At 50.3% G+C, this 15,011-nt stretch overlaps 1 protein-coding gene across 7 annotated transcripts in view; it reads right to left on the bottom strand.

Annotated features, from left to right (window-relative positions):
• CACNA1B (calcium voltage-gated channel subunit alpha1 B) overlaps nucleotides 1-15,011 on the bottom strand; it is a 167,086-nt gene that overhangs the window by 138,668 nt on the left and 13,407 nt on the right. For all 7 annotated transcript variants that reach the window (XM_056132892.1, XM_056132893.1, XM_056132895.1 and 4 more), the window contains exons 4-5: nucleotides 3,159-3,250; nucleotides 1,974-2,126 (exon numbers count right to left, since the gene is read on the bottom strand). In XM_056132892.1, the coding sequence (XP_055988867.1) occupies nucleotides 1,974-2,126; nucleotides 3,159-3,250 (245 nt within the window). The remainder of the gene's footprint in view (nucleotides 1-1,973; nucleotides 2,127-3,158; nucleotides 3,251-15,011) is intronic.

The following is a 15,011-nucleotide window of genomic DNA, read 5'->3' as shown; positions in this document are numbered from 1 at the left end:
TTCTGCATGAACTGAGATGACCCAATGGCTTTCTCCATGCGCATATTTATAGCTTAAGTCACACAGCTGACTGCCACTTTTTCTCCTTCTTAGGATCCACAGACTCCCAGGGATTCTGTGAGTTGAGAGGTATTCCTGTGGCACAGACCAAGATGTACACACCCATAGGGACACACAACCATCTTCTCTGGGGTGGACTCAGCCCTGCTTCTGCCCGTGTCTCCCCAGAGTAGCACAGAAGGTGACTTGGAACCCTGCTCCATCTTCCCAGGGCCCTCACCCCTGCCCCAGCATCTTCCTCTCACTCTCCACCCTCACCCCTGTACTCAGCATCTCCCCTGTAGGATAACATTGGTTTGTCCTTTCTCCCTTGCCACAAGGAACTTAGGTTTATTGGGTTACACCCATTACAGTGCTCCTGAGTCACTCCCATTCCTCTGTGCTTATCTGTAACTTCTCCATGCTCTCTTTCCCAACCAGTTAATCAGCTTTTTCCCTAATCAGATTCTGTTCATTTGTAAGGTCATATCTTCTAGGACACTGAACTTGTAAGTTAATATTGCATTTCTCCTCTCCTTGTATCTTTTGAATCATTTACTTTAAAGCAATGTCCTATTTATGTGGACAAAGGAAGACAGTTAATATTATGCTTTTGTAACTTGGGAGTTAAGACTCCGAAATAATACACACTCTGGGGCATCTGTTTCCTCAACTTAAGCCTCAGTTGCCCTTAGTTGCCCTTTTGCTCCTAGCACCCAAAAAGCAAGGTCCCGACAAGGTACTGAATGGACCCAGGGCAAGCTGTGAGCTACCCTGGCAACAAAATGGGCCAGGCCAAAACGCCACGATACTCAACTATAAGTTGAGAGCATGGTCATGGACAAATGCTGTCATGATCCTAAAGTAAAGATGAGATTAGGACCCTGCTAGGGTTAGGAAAGACTAATCTGGCCTGAGCACTGTAGTCTGAGATCGAGATGGCCCTACGAGAGCAACTCTATAAGCTTAATGTATCTCTTACTGTGTCCATACAAAATGATTAATATTATGAATATGTTTGTTGGACAAGGAGAGAAACACACCCATGGGATTCTACTCTTGCTGAGTGAGAATCTGTCCTAGAAGCAGCTTTCCCTGAGAGAAGGATTTTACCCCTATTGATTGTGATCACACCTATGTGTAAGCCCCAACCCCTCATGGTTTGGGATTTAACTAGGCTGTAAGAGGGGGCTGGGGGAACCAAGAGAAAGGGAATCCAGAGCGAGAAGGAGATTGAAGGGGGATGGAGAAGGAAAATGAAGTAGCATGGGGGAGGAAGAAGCAGGAGGAGAATCAGAGGAGGATGGAGATGGGAATGGAATAAACTGCAACTGACACCAACCAGCCTGGCCCTTGTTCCCTCCTTCCTCCTTCCTTCACCATCGGCCTCCCCAGGGTGGGGGAAGTAGCCCGAGACTAGCGAGACTACTAAACACAGGCGGAGAGAGACAGAGAGAAACAGAGAGAGAGAGAGAGAGAGAGAGACAGACAGACAGACAGACAGACAGACAGACAGAGACAGAGAGAGAGACAGAGAGAGAGACAGAGACAGAGAGGCACCGCCGAGGCCCTTCATAATTTATTTTTAGTAAATACACAGCCCCCCTCACTTTTCACCCTCACCCCTGCACCCAGCACCATCCTCCTCACTCTCCACACTCAGCCCTGCACGCAGCATTTCCCCTCACCCCTGCACCCAACATCTTCCCTCCTCACATGTCCAACCAACTATCTCCTCCACAGCCAGGGAAGCACCTCCAGGAAATAGTCCCCCAGGGACCATGTTCTGCTCCCTTCCCCAGCACCCCTACACTCAGTGTTTCACTCCTGCCTGAATGCTGGTTGAAATTTCTCTGCTAGTAAAGGGCCTTTGGGGCCCATCTCCTGCAGTGTGATCTGGCCCTTGTCTGAGCCCACATGACTGCCCGGCTCACCTGTGTTATTGACGAAACAGGCCTGGTGGAATTTGCCCATGTAGAACTCCAGACCAATGATGGCGAACATGAGGATGGCGAAGAAGAGAAGCAGGCCAATCTGCAGCAGCGGGACCATGGCCTTCATGATGGACTTGAGTACCACCTGCAAACCTGGGGCGAGAGCAGCACGTCAGGGCCACCTGGGCAGGTATTGTGACAGACAGACAAGTCAGGGGAGGGTGGACAGGTGGTGGTCAGGAAGACAAGTCAAGGGAAGATGGACATGTCAGGGGCAGGTTGGGCAGATTAGATGCAGGTGGACAGGTCGGGGGCAGGTGGATGGACAGCGGCAGATGGGAAGATCTGGAGCAGAGGTGGGGACCAGATAGAGGACAGAGTTGCAAGTCCTGACCAAGAGGCTGGGCAATGAGGCAGAGCTGGAGCCCTCAGGGTAGGGAAGGAGCAGGAAACAGGGTGCTGGAGGGATTGGGGGAGCCATGTGTCAGCACTGCAGGAACAGAGCTGGGCCTAGGCTGGCACAACAAGGTCTGGACCAAGGCGTAGCATGTGGGGCTCAAGTTCCAATCCAAGTCTGATGGGCTGGGGGATCTGAGGGCCTACGAAAGAAGGGGCATCCAAGGGTGCTCAGGGGAGCATGGAGAGGCTGGGGAAAACTTTGGGGGGCCTGGGAGGAGTGTGGCATCCCTGGTAGACCCTACTCCATAGAGCGTGAAGTGGGGAGCCCCCCTTGAAGGTCCTGGAATGTGCATGTGTCCCAGAGGACATGGGCAGGTGGGTTGAGCCACTGGACAGCAGTCAGGGCGGCTCAGGAACTCACAGCTAAGCTTGTGCAATGGGAGGGACAGGCAGGGACACTGCCCAGACCGTGGCCACTCACTCACCAAGGGGCCATCCACTAGGGCAGCTCAGAAGCTGGCCCTGCATGTGCCTCTAGGCCACGTTGCCACGTGAGGACCAGATCAGGGTCCCATGCAGACTTGGGCTCTGCCCCCACCCCTGCATCAACTTGTCACATGCCCTTTAACCCCAGAAAAAGGAGCAAAGAGCTGGAAACCCTACAGAGGGTTAAGAAGGAAACAGCCATCTGGAAGGGCTGAGAGGCCCCCAGGTGGAGAGTAGGGGCTCTGCTCTGCCCATGGCCACAGGGAGGGGAGGGGAGCAGGCGGCTGTGTGGACACTCACTTGGAATCCCAGATACCAGCTTCAGGGGCCGGAGCACGCGCACGGCCCGCAGAGTTCGAAGATCAAAGTCTGTGCCTGCAGTGGCCAGGATCCTAGCAGGTGCGAGGAGCAGGGAGGCATTAGAAGTCTTGCCCTCCCCACGCGGCACCCCTGCGTCTGTCCCAGAGCCCTCCCCACCCACAAAAGTTCTGCCCTGTAAGCTCCCAGCACCAGGCCACATGCAAAGGCTCTCATGCAAACAACCCCTGCAAACACTGCAACCGCCCCCTAACTGCGGCAGCAGCAACAACATAAAGGGCAGGAGTCAAAGATCAACATGGTCAAGTCCATCAGCCTAAAAATATGCTCCACCCCCTCGCCTCAAACCAGTAGTAATTAAAAATACAGACCGAAATGATTCCACATAGACATGGTCAATTAATTCATGACAAAGGAACCAAGAATACACAATGGGAAAAGCACATCTTCCAACAGAGGGTGCTGGGAAGACTGGGCAGTCCCATGCAGCAGGAAGAAGCTACACCACACGCAAAAGTGAACTCAAACCGACTGAAACCTGAACCCATGAAACTGGAAGAGAGGAAGATAATAAGCTCCTACACATCATCTTGGCAGCATTTTGAGACCTCACAAGGCAACAAAGCCACAAGTACAGATACACTGTGAAAATCATCAACAAAATGGAAAGACAGCTGACTGGGTGGGAGAAACTATCTGCAAATGTTATTTTATAAAAGGCCAGAGAGTGGCTGAATAGAATGTACAGTCAGAAGGTCATTTGCCTTGCAAGCAGCCAACCCAGCTCATCCCTGGCACACAATATGGTCCCCCAACCACTACCAGGAGTGATTCCTGAGTGCAGAACAGGAGAAACCCCTGAGCATCACCAGGTGTGACCCCAAAACAAATAAACAAAAGGTCAGGGAGACAGGACAGTTGGTTAATCTCGTGCCTTGCATGAAGCCCCACATGTGACCCCCTGAGCACTGCCCAGAATGACCCCTGAGGACACAGCCTAGAGTAAGCCACTAAAGTGAGGCCCTGGGGCTGGAGTTATAGCACAGCGGGTAGGGCGGTTGCCTTGCACACGGCCTGACCCAGGTTCGATTCCCAGCATCCCATATGGTCCCCCGAGCACCGCAAGGAGTAATTCCTGAGTGCATGAACCAGGAGTAACCACTGTGCATCGCCGGGTGTGACCCTAAAAGCAAAAATAATAAATAAGTAAAATAAATTGAGGCCCTAAAACAAAGATTAATATAAAATTACATAAAGAACTCCAACAATTTAGTTTTAAAAGGGCAAATAAATTAAACAGATATTTTACCACATCTGTACAGATGCCAAGACCCTTGTGAGCAGGAAAAGGCGGGGTCACCAAACAGAGGTGGTGTCTCAGACCTGTGCGCAGCCATCAGGGATGGGTCGAGGGACGGCTGGGTGAAGACAGGTTACCCTGTGCCCCAGAGGGGGAGAACGCAACACATGGGGCAGTGGATGGAGCTTCCTCAGAAAAGCAGCATAAAACCCAAAAAGTAAAAGTTTTTTAAAGGGGCTGGAGTGATAGTACAGCGGGGAGGGCATTTGCCTTGCATGTGGCTGACCTGAGTTCAATCCCCGACATCCCATAGGATTCCCGGAGCACTGCAGTGAGTAATCCCTGAGCACAGAGTCAGGAGTAAACCCTGAGCACCGCCAGGTGTGGACCAAGATCAAACTGAAAAAAGCTCTAAGTAGAAAGATCTCTGCATACACACGTCCCCCATGCCCCTCATCCAGTGCTAGTCTTCACAGGAGCCCGAGCACAATGACAGTCCATTGCTCCTTAGCGCAAGAATGTGAAAGCCAAAGGGGCACACTAGGGCTGCCCAGACTGTCAGAGAAGTCCAGGTCTTCACCCCAGCACCACCAGGAACAATAGCAGCATTGACGATCGTGTAAGAACGAAAGCCCAAGTCCCTCTGTGGAGGCACCTCAATCCAGGGTGTCAAGGTCAGTAAAACAAGGCAGCAGGGAAAGGCGAGTGAGGTGTGATGACTGTGTGGACTCAGTCCGAGATCAAGGCCAGCACAGACGTCTGTCAGGGCGCTGGGCACACCAAAGCTACACACGAGCAGACCAAGCTGCCCAGCTGCACGTCTGGAAGGCGCAGAAGGAGCAGGTCTGCGTCCTCCATGCAGAGATCAAGGCGTCCAGGCACCTGGTGCTGACCAATGCCAAGGCTGCCCGTGTCCAGTGGTTACATGACAGAGACAGCAAAGCGATCCCAGCCACCTCCTCTCCAGGGGACCCTCTTCTGTCTCCCTGTCCTTCCCCACCTGACTCTTGCCTGCCCAGGTCTCGTATGCCAGCTTGGCTGCTCCACCAGACTCAAATGTGCAGGGTCCTGCCCCAGCTCCAGGTGCTGCTGCAGGCTGATCACCCGACTTATCCTTCCACCCAGACTGAGGGGCCAGGGCTCACGTGCGCTACTGTCCATGGAGCAAAGCTGATTCAGCATCACCCACATGAAGAGCACATTCAACTGTAACGCGAGTGTCAAACCACAAGCTGGAAACACTCAAGGCTGCTGCCACAGGCACCCATGGAGCCTTGACGTGAGCTCCGGTCCTGGCCCCTCTCCCAGTGCCACCCATAAACAATCCCTGATGCCCAAGCTGAGGCTACATCCAGCCTGTTCCTCTCCCCCCACTCGCTCAGCTCACCTGCCCTCCAGCCCCGCCCAGCTGTCACCTGCTCTTGCATGGCAGTGAGGGTCCAAAGGGGTCCATGCAGGACCAGAGCTGCATCAGCTCCTGGCAGAGAAATGTCTGGGTATCAGCTCCTAGAGATGAACTTGTTCTGATGAGATCAACAGATCAGGCAGCAGAAACAGCAGGTTGGGGGGAGGGGTGGGGTTCTGGGGTTACACCCAGCAGTGCTGGGGGCTACTTCTAGTTCAGTGCTCAGAGACTCAGGCAGCGGCCCTGGCACCCCTGCCAAGGAGACTGAACGAGGAATGTGCTATCTCCCCAGTCCTCATCAGTAATTTGAAAAAAACAACTACTTTGGCCGTAAATAGTCGTCGACATGCTAATAATAATCATCATCATACTCCAGGCTGGACTTTGTTGGAGAGTATCAATATTTTGGAAAACAGCTCAAAAGAGACCTAAAGAGCCTTAGGAGCCAGACTCAGCAGTGCCAGGAGCCAGCCCAGAGCCCCGCACAGGTCCGGAACACGCACGGCCAACAAAGAAGCCAGAGCAGACATCAGCTCCACACCGCAGATAAACCTCAGCGCAGAGACAACCCACAACATTTAAAGACATAAAAATAGGGCCAGAGAGCTACGCCAGGGGGTAGTGCACTTGCTTTACATGAAGCCAACCCTTGGGTGAATATCGAATATCGAATACGTCACGGGGAGCTTGCCAGGCTCTGCCGTGCAGGCGAGATACTCTCGGTAGCTTGCCGGGCTCTCCGAGAGGGGAGGAGGAATCGAACTCAGGTCGGCCATGTTGGCTGCGTGCAAGGCAAACGCCCTATAGCTGTGCTATCGCTCCAGTTCGCGTTGGTGATATTAAGGGACCAGAGCAATAGTATATTAGGTAGGGCATTTGTCTTGCATGTGGCTGACCTGGATTTGATCCCAGGTATCCCATATGGTCCCTGGAGCCTGCCAGGGGTGACCTCTAAGTGCAGAGCCAGGAGTAAGCCCTGAACACCACCAGGTGTGACCCAAAAATAAACAAGTAAAAAGAATTAGCACATCAGATCAAATGTTCAGTTTTCAAAAACAAAAGACAAAGACACAGAAAAGCACAGCCGATTTTAAAAGGGAAAAATTTCAACTAGGGCCAGAAAAAACAGCACAGAAGGTTAAGGTGCTTGTCAGGCTTACAGCTGCCCTGGCTCAATCCCCAGCATCTGGTCCCCCAAATACTGCCAGGTATCACCCCATCAATGACAAAAAAGCCAAAAGATCAGTTTACCGCCCCTCAAAAAAACTGGCTGGCAGGCCTAGTGGATAAAGGCTCCACACACTGTGGTGAGTATCCTCAGGCTGCAGCCAAGGCCCTGCGCATGACAGGCCCAGTTCAATCCCAGTACTGTGTGGTGTCCCAAGCACAGAGTCAGAAGTAGTCTCTGAGCACTGCTGGGTATAGTCTAAAACTAAAGGAGAAAACAGTGTAGACGCACCATTGTGCAGAGAGAGTCTAGGGCATGACCGTGACCAAAGATGGGCCAGGAGACCTGAGACACTCACTTGCTGCTGGGGACTGGCCGCTTAGGAGTCGCTCAGTGGTCAGCAAGTCCAAGAAGCCACCTCACTCATTACAGTGCACAGTTCTGAGCTCCCTGTCTACAGAGGAACTCGGGGTGGCCGAAGCAGGTCTGAGGCCAAGGCCACAGAACAACGACTACAGCCTTAGTCTCACAAAAAATAAGGTGGCAGAAAGCACAAAACATGTTGTCCCCAAGCAAATCATTACGGTAAATGGATAACACCTCATCTCTCCCATATTTGATTAATATAAAATAATACTAACAAGATGTGAAACATCCTGAATTTCAAGATTATTTTTAGGAAGTTGCTACCAAAACTGGCTGTCTATGATACTGTGGCTGTTTCTAAGAGAATGTCTTTTCTATTGTTGGATTGACTCCTTGACGTAATTAATCTTATTCACTATTTTTACTTATAAGGGAATCCTGGAAAAGGATCCTAAGACAATATTAAAGGGCCTTTGGTGATAAGTGAGGGACCCCGCAAATGATACTCAGGAGGCAATTCCCAGTCACCCAGACCTATGGTTCAGTGAGAGCCCAGGGTGAGGTCCAGTGCTACACTTGGGCACTGCCTGGGATAAAGCTAGGGTCAGCTGCATGCAACGCAAGTGCCTGGACCCCTGCCCGGCCTCTCTGACTCCTAAACATACTCGATTATTTGGGGAGAGAGGGCACATCTGGTAGTGCTCAGAGCTTACTCCTGGCTCCATGCTCAAGGATAACTCCTGGTGGGGCTTGGGGGATCAGCTGAGGTGTGGGTGACTTGAACCCATATCAGCCACATGCAAGCAAAGCTCCCTGCCCACTGTACTATCTTTCCAGACCCAAAGAGCTTTATTTTTATTTGTTAATTTATTTATTTTTGCTTTTTGGGTCACACCCAGCGATGCTCAGGCGTTATTCCTAGCTCTGCACTCAGAAATCACTCCTGGTGGTGCTTGGGGGACCATATGGGATGCTGGGGATCGAACCCAGGTCGGCCGTGTGCAAGGCAAACGTCCTACCCGCTGTGCTATCACTCTGGCCCCAAAAGCTTTACTTTTAAGAGCAGTAAAAATTTAAAAAAAAAAACATAAAGTGTTGAATCTGTGTCTGTAATGCCTGTAATTAACAGGATAATAAGTGTAGGATAACACTGTTCTGTCCTTCCTGCATAACCTCAGGAATAGTTGATAGTTTATTTTATTGGACAGGGCTGGAGCGATAGCACAGCGGGTAGGGCGTTCGCCTTACAAGCGGCCAACATGGCCGACCCAAGTTCGATTCCTCCGCCCCTCTCGGAGAGCCCGGCAAGCTACCGAAAGTATTCCATATGCCAGACACAGTAACAACAAAGTTTCCAATGGAGACGTTACTGGGCCCGCTCAAGCAAATCCACGATCAACGGGAGGGCCTTTACCTTTACCTTATTGGACTGAGGAAAAGAGAAAAACACCTTAAGAGATATTTTGCCCTTGGGCAGCCAGGAAGGGCTTTCTTATGTTGATTTGGCTACCTCACTGGGTGGAGTGTCAGCCCAGACTAGAAGGGAGCTGGAGAATGAGAGAGCAGGGCTGAAAGATGGACCACAGAGAGACTAGCAAGGAGAACTTGTGCTTGAGAGAACCTAGGCCCTCCATAACATAAATTTCTTCTATCGGATAAACTTCCTTGTAATAAACTGCTACAAAGATCAACGGGCCTGGCCCTCATCTCTTCCTTCGTCTGCCCTTGGCCAACAGCCGTCCTGATCCAGGTCACACACAGCGGCTCTAGGGCACCGAACGTGGGCGGTGAGACAGAGCCGTCCAGAGAGCCCTTGAATACACAACCTTCTGCGTGCATATTTTTTACAAATAAGCTTAAATATACTGGTATTTCTGCAAATTTTTTAAATATTAGAAATTTTTATTAAGTCTCTAAAATCAATACGCAGCATGCCTGACATGTCTAGACATTACTTCAATCAACCAGACATGCTGCCCCCATAAAGGAAGCACACATGGTGACACCTGGCGGGGCTATCCCAGCCCCCGTGGTAGAGCAGTCTGAGAATGCACTGAGATGAGTGCACAAGCAACACCAAGGTCCTGCCATAACTCCTCTATGGTACTTCAGGGTTTTATGCTAGAACCAACTCCTTTACTTCCTAGTCCCACAGAGCTGTGAGTTGTTCCTTGCAGGTTTATTGGTCCTGATGGGGTTATCGTTTGCCAGTCTAGATTCTCCATTCTCTCTGAGAGAATCTTTGTGTTTTAGCTTAATAATGAAAACAGATTATTTCTGCTTTTATAACAATAGAAAAACATAAAAACAATTCAGAAAGGAGTTCTGGAACTGAAAAGTAAGATAAAAGAAATTGTAAATTCACTAGAAAGATTCAAAGGGAAATTAAAAGAAACAACAGAGGCCGGAGCAATAGAACAGCGGGGAGGGCGTTTGCCTTACATGTGGACAACCAAGGTTCGATCCCCAGCATCCCATACAGCCCTCTCAGTAGCACTGTAGCACTGTTCTCACGTTGTTCATCTATTTGCTCAAGAGAGCACCATTAACTTCTCACAACTAATTGTGAAACTTGTTGTTACTGTGTTTAGTACATCCAATACATCACAGGGAACTTGCCAGGCTTTGCCATTCAGGTAAGATACTCTCGGTAGCTTGCCAGGCTCTCAGAGAGGGGTGGAGGAATCGAACCTGGGTCAACCGCAGGGCAAATGCCCTACTCTCTGTGCTATCGCTTCAGCCCAGCCCTCTCAGTACTGCCAAGAATAATTTCTGAGTGCAGTCAGGAGTAATCCCTGAACAACTCTGGGTGTGGCCCCAAAACAAAACAAAAAAAATTAAAATAAAAGAAACAATAAACTTGAAGTTTAGGCTGTAAGCCATCATGTGTGATGGACAGAAAGATTACAAAAAGTGAGCAGTCCCTCTAAATTAAAATAAACATTTAAAATGTAAAAAGCAAAAGAGAACACAGAACAAAGGTGCTTGTAAGATGGAACCAACATGACAAGCGTGCTGTGGGAGGAGCAGAAGGCAATGGTGACTAGGGTCTGATGAAGGCATGACCATGTCTATACAAAAGCCCAATCATCAGGCCGAGCAACACAACAGCAGGAGGTGCTGGCCTTGCACATGGCTGGCCAGGGGTTAATTCCCAGCACCCCAAATGGTCCCCTGACCACTGCCAGGAATGAAGCTGAACACTCCCAAAACAAAGCAAAATGCTCAATGATCTCCAAGGAAAGAGACTCAGACACCCTCTTCTTATACTCCATTACACTCCATTCTTGACAGGACAGCAACTAAAAGATCTTAACGCAGGGAAGAGAAACAAACTGTCCCACAGAAGGGACCCATAATAAACTGACAGGACGGTGTCTCCCAAGCAGTGCTCGGGGGCCCAGGGGCCACTCCCAGTGATGCTCAGTCCAAAGCTACTCCGGATAAGGGGTACTGAGGGGACCTTATGGGGCCTCCGTGTGCCAGACATGCACATAGCCCTTTGAGCCATCTCCTCTCCCCGGACCTCATCAGAAATCTTGGAAGCAGGATGGCAGGATCAGATATGTTCAAGGATTAGGGTGTCACATGGTGATAGAACAGGATTCACAAGAGTGAGAACTTGTCCAAGCCTTGACCTCTCTGTCTTTGTCTGTCTCTCTCTCTCTGTCTCTGTCTCTCTGTCTCTGTCTCTCTCTCTCTCTCTCTCTCTCTCTCTCTCTCTCTCTCTCACACACACACACACACACACACACAGACCCACAAAAGTACCCTATCAACCAAGGACCCTGTATCCAGAAAAATTTATTCTCAGGGAAAGAAGTTGAGATTTCTCAGATAAACAAAGGCTGAGGGAGATGGTCACCATGGCTCTTTCCACAAGAAAATCTCAAAGGAGTTTCAGGGCAGAAGGAACACGCCAGATGCAACTGAACACAGACAGGAGCACTATTATGGCTGGGCACACAGCTTGGGGTTGGGGTACATGCCTGGCCTTACCAGAACTAAGCTCAAGACCCAGCAAGAACTCCCAGTGCCCCCAGTGACATGGGGCCCACGCAGCAGGACCTTGCTAGGGGCTGGAGCAGAGGCCTGAGCTGTGGGCAGCAGCTACAACACAATGGGCAGTTCACTCCATGGGCACCAGGCAGCTTCCAGAAACCCCAAGGGAGTATTCCCCAAGTCTCTCTGGCTGCCTCGGACATGTGCTCTCTCCCTCCCTCCCAGCTTTCCAGGGAGACCTGCCCCTGGGCCAGGGCACCCCACCACCTGCAGAGCAGCCCCAGGGCTGCGCCCTCTCACCTGCACCCCAGGGAAGGGTGGAGGGGGCAGGCCTGAAAAGGGCAGCCCTGCCCCAAGGCCATGTGCCTTCAGCTCACCCCAGTCACCCAGAGTCAGTCAGTGGCACCTCCACAGTGCTACCCTAGACAGCTCCCAGGACAGGTCCCTCCAATCTCCAGGTCCAACTGACAGCTCCTGCTTCATGGCCCAGTGCTGGGAGAGGGGCCACTGCACGGACATCAAGACTAGGGACTGGGACTATGCTTGACCAAAGTTTGGCTGGGGCCTGCCCTCAAACCCATCTTTTCAAGGACAGCTCATATCCCCAGTACCCTGATCCTGGGCAGCTATGGCCCCTCACCACCCTGCTGGAGTCCCACTCATTCCTGCAGGACTACAGATGGATGTCTGTTCCCCTGGAGGGACAGGACACTCCCCAATGGGGGCCAAATTGTTGTCACGGAGAAAACTTGTCCATGAGGTCAAGATCAGAGGCCCAGCTAGCTCATGGTTAATAAACTCAGAGTCCTAGAGAATGGTGTGGAAGCATGTGGCTTGCAATTTGAGTCACTCAAGAAAAACCCAGGAAGGTCCCAAATGGAATGAGAAATGACAGCAGCTGCCAACACAGAGACAGTTAAGGTGCCAGAATGATCTGACAAAGGCTCTGAGCAATTATGACAAAAATGCTTCCACAATTAATTCTTGGAACAAAGGAAAACAGAAAGAATCAGCAGAGAAATAAAAGATGCAAAGAAAAAGCAAATAAAAATTTTATAACTGAAAATGGAGTAATCAAAAGAAAAGCCAGAGAATGAGTCCAACAAAAGGCTGGAGAGTGGAAGAACACTGTCAGGCCCACAGGAACTGCCCACAGCTGTGGCAGAGGGTAAGTCGGTGGGGAGGAGGGGGCAGATGGGGTGAGGGAGGGACCCAGAGCCAAAGGGCAGAGGTCAAAATCACTCCTGCCCTGGAGAGTCTGGAAGTCGCATTCAAAGCAGGATGAAGTGCTGGCACAGCCAGACCTCTGAGACCTACAAGAGGGTCTCGAGAGTGATACCACAGGAGGGACCAACCTGCACTGGGGAACAGTGCCATCACTCCTGTTAAGGGGATAGTTCCTGGAATACTGGAGAGGAAACCTCCCTAAGACTTTTTAACTCAGAAAACTATGTATTTCAGGAAGGAAAACAGATATTGGCTGAACACAGATGGAGTGAAAGACGCTTTTCATAGAGACACGAGCACTTATCCAGCTTTTCTGAGATAATGATGAAAGTGGAGAGCTAGACTCTTTCAATCCTTGAAAATATTCCAAAAATGCAGCATCTTCTTCCCAAGAGAATCACTCACAGGCAGGGGGCGAAAGCGAGGCAGTGAGCAGAGCACATGTGAGACTTTGGGTTCACTCCCTGTATGGCAGGGCAACTGTCAAACAGTTCACAGTGGATTTTTCTCTGTAAATCATGGCACTCAAAGGGGGTGCATAATGTTTTCAGGTGCTGAAAAAGAAGCCTCAACTCCAAACCAACCAACCCAACCCAACCCAACTCCAACTCCAACCCAAACAACCCAATTTCAACTCCAACCCAACTCAACTCCAACCACAAGCCAATTCAATTTCAATTCCAACCCAAACAACCTAACTCTAACCCAACCCAACCCAACTCCAACTCCAACCCAACCCAACCCAATCCAACTCAACTCCAACTGTAAGCTAACACTGTCAGGAGAAAAGGGGAAATGTGAGTGAGTGGCAAACTTACCCTGACCAATGATCACTCAAGGCTCTCAGACAGAGGCTGGGATGGACCAGGGGCTCCAGAAGGCAAAGGGAAAGGGGCAGGAGCAGCTGTAAAACCTGCACTGGAGCCAAGGTGACAGGGCCCTGGAGGGGGCTCTAGCTGCATGCAGGAAACATCTTAGCTGGTCTGGGCACCAAAGAGTGAAGCACTTAAGATTCCAACTTCGTCTAACCACAACAGATGGGGAGGCTATGGATCTGTAGTGCCACACTTAGCACAGCCCTTTACAGGAGGTCAACCTGGGATTCTAACCCATGAAGATGGGAGAAAGGGAGGCTAGAAAGATAGCACAATAGGTAGGACCCTGGCCTTGCATGTGACCGACCGGGTTCAATTCTCGGTAACCCATCTGGTCTCCCCAGCCCTGCCTGGGAGTGACCCCTGAGAGTCAGGGGTAGGCTCTGAGCACTGGTAGTGTGGTGGGGAAAAAAAGAAAGAAAAAATGGGAGAAGGGAAGCAGGGGAGCATCAAACATTAATGAAAAATAAAATGGTAGATAAATGACCTAACAAAACTGTACCTTACATGTAAAGGATCTAAATAACCAGACAGGACTGGAAATGGCTCTGAGGCCTGAGCATGGGCCCCACATGCAGGAGCCCCACTTTCATCCCAGTGGTTCTCGGAACACCACTGGCAGTGGCCCTTCAACACAACCAACTGTAGTCCCCAAAAACCAACAATCAAAAAATTAGTCTCCAGGCCCACTGGATACACTGCAGAATTTTACCAAACAGTTAAAAGGAACTGATACCATTTTTTTATACAATAACATTTAAGAAACAGAAAAGACAGAAACTTCCAGATTCATTTTTCTAAAATTTGAATTCTATAGCAAACTCAAAGATGATACCAAACACAAGACAAAACTAAAAAAAAAAAAAAAAAAGACTGCAACCAATAGTTCTCATGCACACAGAACAAAAATCCCTAGAAAATTATCATAAAATATAATTCAGTAAAATTTACAAAGATCTATATGGAGCACCATGCTTCTCCCACTGTCATCCATCAGATCTCCAGTAAGGGGGAAAAGCGCATTCACCAAGACCCGACTCTCTGACGCCAGTCTCAGACTCAGCCACTGCAGTGCTCCCACACACCCACGCCAAATGGCAAGTGTGCAAGTCGGCTTCCCTCTGCAGGCTGGAGAGGACGCCCCTCCAGGTGCCTATTCTCTGCAGACCCAGTCTGCCATGCAACAAGGTCAGACAAGAAAGAGGCATAAATAAGAACAAAAAGGGAAGAGCAACAGAGCTCCTATTGACAGAGGCTTTACTGTCTACACAGGAAATACCAGAGCTGGGGCGAGAGCAGTAAGACAGCAGTTACAACACCTCCCTTGCACACTGCCAACCCAGGCTCCACCTCCAGTGCCCCAGAGAGTCCCCTGGGCCTTCCAGGACTGATCCCTGAGCACAGAGCCAGGAGTAAGCCCTGAGCGCCTCCAGGTATGGCCCCCAAACAAATAAAATTCCACCAACAGCCCCCCCAAAAGACGCTCCTGGAA

Source organism: Sorex fumeus, unplaced genomic scaffold (assembly GCF_029834395.1).
Source record: "Sorex fumeus unplaced genomic scaffold, SorFum_2.1 ptg000095l, whole genome shotgun sequence".
Lineage (NCBI taxonomy): Eukaryota > Metazoa > Chordata > Mammalia > Eulipotyphla > Soricidae > Sorex > Sorex fumeus.
This window is presented reverse-complemented; position numbering and strand designations above follow the sequence as displayed.